Source organism: Acomys minous, assembly GCF_964271855.1.
Source record: "Acomys minous genome assembly, chromosome: 3".
Lineage (NCBI taxonomy): Eukaryota > Metazoa > Chordata > Mammalia > Rodentia > Muridae > Acomys > Acomys minous.
In genome coordinates, this window is record NC_140485.1 from 116,028,371 (window position 1) to 116,036,909 (window position 8,539).

The following is an 8,539-nucleotide window of genomic DNA, read 5'->3' on the forward strand; positions in this document are numbered from 1 at the left end:
ACATTAGGCTATGTATATTGCTGGTCATTTATGTAGTAATACATTTGACTTCTAAAATGGCTTTCTGCCACAAGTTTCTATTAACTAAAAGTTTCAGATACTTTGGAGAAAGGCTAAAACGCTTATAGACAGACATGGAAAGTATGACTATAATGGTTAGCTTTATTTTAACTCAGGTTTTCTTTTTTCTTCCCTCCCCACCCCCCGCCCGGAAAGTCTTTGAAGTCGGCACCCCGTTTTTGTTTTAGATCGCTAGAATGGAAATCTGGGAAGATTAAAATCACCGAGGCTGAGGGAATGGGAAGCAGCTTCTCCCCAGAGGAGTCCCTGGAGCTCTGCTACGAGAATGTGAACGGATCCTGCATCAAAAGCGCCTATTCACCCTGGCCTCGAGCCATCCTCTATGCGGTCCTCGGCTTGGGAGCCGTGCTGGCAGTGTTTGGAAACTTACTGGTCATTATTGCTATCCTCCACTTTAGACAGTTACACACGCCTACGAACTTTCTGGTGGCGTCCCTGGCCTGCGCCGACTTCTTGGTGGGGGTGACAGTGATGCCCTTCAGCACGGTGCGGTCCGTGGAGAGCTGCTGGTACTTTGGGGAGAGCTACTGTAAGTTCCACACGTGTTTCGACACCTCCTTCTGCTTTGCCTCTCTCTTTCACTTGTGCTGCATCTCCATCGACAGGTACATCGCAGTTACGGACCCGCTGACCTACCCAACCAAGTTCACCATATCGGTGTCAGGAGTATGCATCGCTCTCTCTTGGCTCTTCTCTGTCACGTACAGCTTTTCTATCTTTTACACGGGAGCCAATGAAGAAGGGATCGAGGAATTAGTGGCTGCTCTGACCTGTGTGGGAGGCTGCCAGGCTCCATTGAACCAAAACTGGGTTTTACTTTGTTTCCTTTTATTCTTTCTGCCCACGGTTGTCATGGTGTTCCTCTACGGTAGGATATTTTTGGTGGCAAAGCACCAGGCTAGGAAGATAGAGAGCACAGGCAGTCAAGCCCAGGCCTCCTCAGAGAGCTACAAGGAAAGAGTAGCCAAAAGAGAGAGGAAGGCTGCCAAAACCTTGGGGATCGCCATGGCAGCGTTTCTGGTGTCCTGGCTGCCCTACATTATCGATGCGATGATTGATGCCTACCTGGGCTTCATTACACCCGCCTACGTCTACGAGATACTAGTGTGGTGCGTTTATTACAACTCAGCTATGAACCCCCTGATCTATGCCTTTTTTTATCCTTGGTTTCGGAAGGCAATAAAACTGATTGTGAGTGGCAAAGTCTTCAGGGCTGATTCATCAACAAGCAATTTGTTCTCCGAAGAGGCAGGTGTAGGTTAAAAAAAAAACCGATCACTGCAGAGATCTGAGATCTGACTAGGCTTTAAAGGTCAGAGGCAAAAAATAACCACTCTGATCTAGGCAGGTCACAGGTAGATCTGACATTCAAAGTTTGCTCTGGGCATTTGCTCCTTAGTGACTGACTGTCCATTTTAGGGCTGAGTGACACTTGATGGAATCTGTTCGCTCCTTCCAATGTGGTGTGCTCCTTAAATGCCTTTGATTTGCTCTGAAACTTCTATATGTTTCTTCAGGTGATTTGAAGGACTGTACACCCCTCCTCCCAACACACAGGCACACACACACACACACACACACACACACACACACACACACACACACAGTATTCAGATATTGACAATAGTGGAAAGGAAAAGAAGCTCTTAGGAACATGGGATTAGGTTTTCAGGGGACAAAGCCTTCTTTAAAGTGTATCTTGTATGAAAAGTAAATATAATTAAACATTCTTGAAACATTTATTTTTAACCTCAAAGAACTTTACAGTGAGCTGGTATGTAGAACTCCCGAGTGACTGAAAAGCATCTAAAAAATCATCCAAAGCCTTATTTTCCTGGAATCTTGCAAGTTGTTCTTGCCATTTCATAGAGACAAATTCACATGGAATAGGTGTGCCACAGAACTTGACTTTTAGAAAACATATTTTATTGAAGGATTTGCATAAATGATCTGTCTACTTGTCTGGGTGGTGCTTGTTTGCTGTTTGTTTGTTTGTTTACACAGAGCTGCACTGTGTAGCCTGGGCTGGACTGTCATTTGTCTACTTGTTTAGCATTTGAAGTAAGATATGAATTTTGCATTTTAAAATGTGAGTTAAAATGAGTTAGCTTTAATCTTTGAGGTCTTTCTTTGAGTCAAAGAAAGCACATTTGATATTGATATGACATAAAAGCAAAGTGAACCAAGGGTTGTCTTAACACCACAAAAACTCAAATATTTGTTCCAGGAATGGCTCCCCCTTTCTAGTCAGTTATACATTTCTCAGTCAACATGACTTACAATTCATTTTGGTTGAAATATATGTTGTATGTTTCAAGATACAGTTTGATCCTGAAAACAACCAGTGCTGAGGATATAGTTCTTGCATACTTGATGGCTGGGAATGTAGCTGATTACCAAACGGCGCTGTAAATAAGCTTGGGTTACAGCGTGAAATGGTTCTAAGCAAACAGTTCAATAAGCATTCCACAGAATACCGGCTGTGTTCTTTATAGATGGGCCAGGTTGGAAACACTGCACAGAAAAGTTAAGCCACGTTGCCTTATGTAGGCTGATAGATTTTAAGTAGAGCTGAAGAGTCTTTAGCAGAAAGAAGACTAAATGAGGAAAAAAGGAAACAGGGCCCTTCCCACAGAGCACCTGGTTGTGGTTCAGAAAACAACCGCAAGCCAGGGTTTGCAGATCTCCTTTCAAGCGGTCTCTGTTAGGCTCTTGTGTTCTCACTCCTTAAGAAGCAACCCAAAGCTTGTGTCTCCTGGAGAGTGGGTCAGATATGTCTTTATATCAACACATGTTCTTTTCTTCAACTGCAAATGTAAACTTTGTACTAGCACTTGTAATAGAGGAAAGAACCCAGAGCAATTAAACAGTGTGTCCTGAGCTATTCATTTTCAGCTCATAAAAAAAAAAAAATCAGCAGAGCACATTCTTAGAGGAACAGATCGTGAGAGTAATGAATCCTAACCAGAGATGCTTTCAAGTTTGTCCCGGCATCACTAAGTGGGGAATATGCTCCCAATCAGCTGTCTTGCTTATTTCTGCACTCTTTATGTCCTTCTAAAGATGCCTTCTCTTAAAACTTGTGCCTATTTCCTGAAATCAAGCCAACTGTTAGCACAGCTCCACTCTCTTTCCAATGACACCCTGACTTTTAGAAAGCAGCCAAAAGCCTCTGCTCTCCACACATTAAGACCCTGCAAAGCCATGGATATATTCAGAGCAGACCCAAGGAAGAAGGAAGTAAGCCCTGCTCTCTGATGTTCACTGTGTCTGGGACATGTGGCTGAACTTGGTCTTTTAAACTCATGATCTTGAATTATTTGCTTTGTCAAAAAAAAAAAATCCAGAGTATCGAAAAACCCAGTTAATCGACCTAAGCCTTGGTGTACCTTTAGAAATACTGTGCCTCTCAAACACAGAGATTATTATTAAAATACAAGTCTAAAGTTTTGATCAGATATAAATCTGTTTTAAAGTGTTACTTAATTCACAATAGCTTTTGTTCACATATGTTTTCTCAGGTTGATACTTACATTAACAACTATATTATTTAAAACTCTACATATTTAAAAAAAATAGTATTTAAAAGAAATGATCAGACATATTATACAAAATACCATCCATCAAACAATTTCCCTCAGTGCTGGTCAAGACAATAGCAACCTTTGCAATCATTTAGTGGAATTATCAATTGTTCACCAGTAGCAAAGTATAGACACAGTAACTAGATTTGGGATATAGAACAGTGATAGTGTTCTTGTCTTGTATGTGTGAGGCCACAGATCTCATTCCTAGCACAGCTAACAATGAATGAATGAATGGATGGATGGATGAAAGGATGAATGAATGAATGATGATAAATCACCCTTCACACCTAAGCCTTCTAAGAACCATCCTTAGATGCACAATCAGTGTGATCGTGCATTCCTGTAGTAGAAGTTTACAATGTCAGGAGGCCATCATAAGTGCTTAAGTGGCTGGGTTTCATGACCTCTTTATTTTTACAGCTGATATGGCATATTTGTTTTTATTTCAATCTAATGCCTTTGATTCATTTTTACTCTTACACATTTGAAGACCCAGCCATAAAGAATTACATTTCTCACTACATTTGTATTTAAAACAAAACAAAACAAAAATAAACCAAGAAAAGAGCAATACTAGAAATACTAATTCCAGCATTAAATTATTTAAAGTAAACATTAAAGGCCACAATACCCATACTTATCTTGAAAATGTAATCCAATAATAACATTTTCTTTTATTGTTAGAATTCATTTATTTTAAAAATAAATGTTATTTTGGGCTTTATATACAGTGGTGCTAATGTAATATGAATCAACGTATCTATCATCTCATACTTCTATTAAAAATAGCTAATATGTACTTATTTAATAAAAGTGTTTAATAAAGTATAATTCATACACTAGCACTCTAGCCCTGTTTCTATTCTAGAGCTGCTGCTTTATTCATTCTTCCTACATTTTCCTGTTTCTTCCATATATATATACGTATATATATATACGTACATACAGTGTGGATGTGGGTGCATCCCTGCCTGTCTGTCTGTATGAATGTCTGCTTGTGAGTAGGTCCTGTAGAAGCCAAAAAAGGTTATTGGATCCCCTGGAGCAAGAGTTTCAGGAGATGGTGAACTGCACACCTGGTGTGTGCACTAGGAACTGAACTCGGTTCCTCAGGAGGAGCAGCACACACTCTTACTGAGCTACAGGAGACTGTGAACTGCCCTGGTGTGTGCTAGGAATGAGGCTCAGGTCCTCAGGAGGAGCAGCATGCACTCTTACTGCTGAGAGACCTCCCCAGCTGTCATTTGCTCTACTGTAAAAACCATTTGTTATAACACTTAAGTAATACAGTGAAATATTTTTCACTTCCAGGTAGATATATTTCTGCCTTTATAAATCACAATATTGGATGTTTACAGAAAATGCTAAATTATCACAATTTTTGTTTGCTGGTAAAATCTCATTTATGCTATTTGAATATTTGTAATATTGTCTTGCAAAATTTAAACATCTAAAAATATTTTTAAAGCAAACACATTACCAATTTTTGTTGTTGTTGTTGTTGTTTTGAGACACGGTTTCTCTGTGTAGCCGTGGCTGTCCTAGACTCACTTTGTAGAACAGGCTGGCCTTGAACTCACAGTGATACATCTGCCCCTGCCTCCCAATGCTGGGATTAAAGGCATGCGCCACTACACCCGGATCCAACTTTAAAATTTTCAGCCATATAATGATAGTCCATTCGACTTTTACTCTTAAAACCTTGCCTTGCTTTTCATCCTTATTTGGTTTTGTAAAATGTTTAATGACCAATAGTTGAAGAGAACCCAGTGTTAGTTTGTCTCTACTTACATTAACTGAGAACAAACAAGGCAATAGCTTAGAGACTGACAGTAATAACTGCACATGGCAGGTTTGTTTTTGAAAGGAGGTTCTTTCTCTTGCCTGAACAGCCTGTGCACAAGGCCAGGGTCCAGTGCGTGCTCCTCAGGCCAGACCGCCTGGGTTTCTAATGCTCAAGTCCAGCCGTATCGTTCACTGGCTTCACTTGGGCTCGGTCATTTATCGTTTGTGTGGGTGAGTTCTCATCTGTAAACTGGGGGGTGAAGATGGAATGCTGTCCATGAAGTGCTGACTACAAAGCAAAATGGGCCTGTAGATTCCAAAACGAAAGCAATGAGAGAAATGTTCTCTGCAAGAAAAAAGCACCAAGATGTTTTATTCAAGAGACTTTTAATGCAAGCCCAATAAAGTGAGTTCACCAACAAGTCTTGCAAAAAGAAATATTGAGTCCAGCTCTCTACAAAAAGACCTGGAATCCAAATGTAAAGACTAAAGACAGCATAATTACAAATAAGATACTTGTATGAACAGCTTGCAGATCTCTACTGCCCCTACTATTTCCAGAATGGTTCATTTCTAAGATGGTAGTGATTGAAAATGCAAGAGAAAAAATTGAAAACATGAAGAGCAAGTAAGTTTGCACAATAAAGAAAGATTTAACTAGGTGGGATTTCACTAGTATTTTGTTCTTGTTGTTTGAATATAACTTTTAAAAACATTAATTAAGAAACCATATTTTGGACAGATTTTATATACTAAATTTTGAAACTAGGATAGCTACAGCCATATCTGTTTTCAGACTCAATCTCATTGTGAATGGGTCAGAAAAAAGAAAAGCACTACTCCAACTTTTCCAGAAGTGCAAGGCAGACACTATCTTCTCAAGAAATACATAGGAAATGACTTGGATGTTTCATTTTGTCCAAGCATACATAAATATGCACACTACACTAATGCCAGGAGACAATGTTGCATCATTTCTTAAGACAGTACTAAGTGAGCTTAGGATTGTATACCATATAGATAAAACATAAATGCATGGGTCTCTGGAGTAACCTATGGTGGAGTAAATTTGTAAAGACAGCAAAGCCCACTTGAGAGGCCCCAACATGAGTGTCTCCTCTAACCTTTATCCTCTCAGCTCTCCCACCTCCTTGCCTGCATTCCAGGCTACTATGTGCATGTCTGTGATGTGTCCTTTTGCCTCCACAATATGAGCATATAACCAATAACTAATGACTAAATGAGTTAAATTGTTAATATAATTAAAATGTTCATAAAAACCCCAACTATTTCAAGAAGGGTTCCCTTCTGAGAAAATACTGAATGAAAGTACAAGAGAAAAATTTGAACACATTCAGAGTGAGCTACACAGGAAATAAAATACTGAGTGAAGTTCTAGGAAGGAAGGAATTAAGTAGGTGGGAAAGTCCTGGTGTTGATATCAGCTGAGCAAACCAGCACTCCACTACTGAGAAGAGTTGCCTTCTCTGTGTTCATCTGAGGCCATACAGAGCAAGCTTACAACAGATCCATCCATCCTTCTTGGTGCACACGGACACAAAGAGGCAGCTCATCACTAGCTCACCTGGAGCTTTTACTCATGTTATCTGTGGTCTGAGGTAGAGGACACTGGGGAAGGGGAGACCATGAGCTCTGGGCTCATGAAACTCCTATGGGGCCCACCAGTTTGCTTATCCCTGGCCTCAGTGGCTCACTTTCATTGGATGATCCAATAAGACCTAGGGCACAATGGACAGGGTCAGGCACCACCAGATCACTTGATGTCAAAGGTCAAAGGTTCTATCGCCATTTCAATTAAGTAGCATGCATAGAGCTGTCCTTCAAACCAGTGTTCTAGTGCACCACTACAAATAACATTGCTCTGCTTCAGACCTGTCAAGCTCACAGAGAGAGAGAGAGGGGAGAGAGAGAGAGAGAGAGAGAGAGAGAGAGAGAGAGAGAGAGAGAGAGAGAGAGAGACCCCCGTTGGTCCCAGTGTGAATCATCTGCACAACTTCTCTACAACTGATACCTCAGCCCCACAAAGTCACCAAATGTTCTGACTTTTACCAAAGTCCCATGTAACCATGGGGGCATTTTTCCTGCTCCTAGCTCCACATGGAGCCTTCCAGAATGATGCTCCTAAGTGTGGGTATGTCACCTTGAGACCATGAAGGAGGCCTACCACACACTGTGCCTCGCTTTGATGGTGGAGACAGGAGATGCAGGCATTTGACCTTTCCCTTAAGTGAAGGACATCTTTGACTAATGAAGTGTAAAAGCCCTCAGTCTTTATAGGGATGTCTATAACTTTACAGGAAACCTTCACCTTATTAAGGCTTTCAGTGTTTGAGGTGCCATTTGCTAATTTCTCCCCAGGTGTCATTAATGTAATGGAGTTACTATTACTTTTCATCATGTGATTTGGAAATGTCATTGACCAAAGAGTCAGACACTATGTGTCTCAGCCCAGCTGAGAGGTATGTACCAGAAGAGAGAGCGTGACCAAAGGACTTTGTGAATGAGCAATGGATTCATCTATTTCCTGCCTTCTAATTAATGTGTGTTGATGCAAACTAATTGCAAAACATTTTAATATCTTTGCCCTAAATAGTAGATCGCATTTCTCTGTCAAACTTTTGAATCTAGTGCTCTAGCAAGAAAATAGGTTCTTTAAAACATCTCAACTGATAATTGCTTCATTTGTCAGATAATAAATAATTGTGTGTCAGGCTAAGAAAATTAAATGCACAGTATAGTTGCCAAATACTTAACTAGGCCATTTCAAGGCAGTCAAAGAAAGTCTTGGTTGTGAGTGTAAGCAGTATTTGCACAAATTAGAAGTGTACAGAGAAAGATAATTGAAGAACTTACTAATTATAATTACAGTAGTGTGTATGTGTGTGTGCTTTGAAGATTCACACCTAGCACAGTAGGGATTTCTCCTGTGGAGTGTACAATCAATGGAGTGGATTGGCTGGCTTCTCCAAACATCACAGGCTTTGGGATGCTATTAAAGGCAAGTCTTTGAATATGTCATTTTATTTTAAGCCATCATCTTTTGAAGGAAGGAATCTATCCTTAAT

The 8,539-nt window shown here is 40.3% G+C and overlaps 1 protein-coding gene across 1 annotated transcript; it reads left to right on the forward strand.

Moving 5' to 3' along the window:
- Positions 1 to 297: 297 nt before the first annotated feature.
- Positions 298 to 1,344, forward strand: TAAR9 (trace amine associated receptor 9; the record flags this gene model as incomplete). The annotated part of the gene is made up of 1 exon (XM_084775873.1): positions 298 to 1,344. One exon carries the CDS (start codon positions 298 to 300, stop codon positions 1,342 to 1,344), a length of 1,047 nt encoding a protein of 348 aa, XP_084631999.1.
- Positions 1,345 to 8,539: the final 7,195 nt, after the last annotated feature.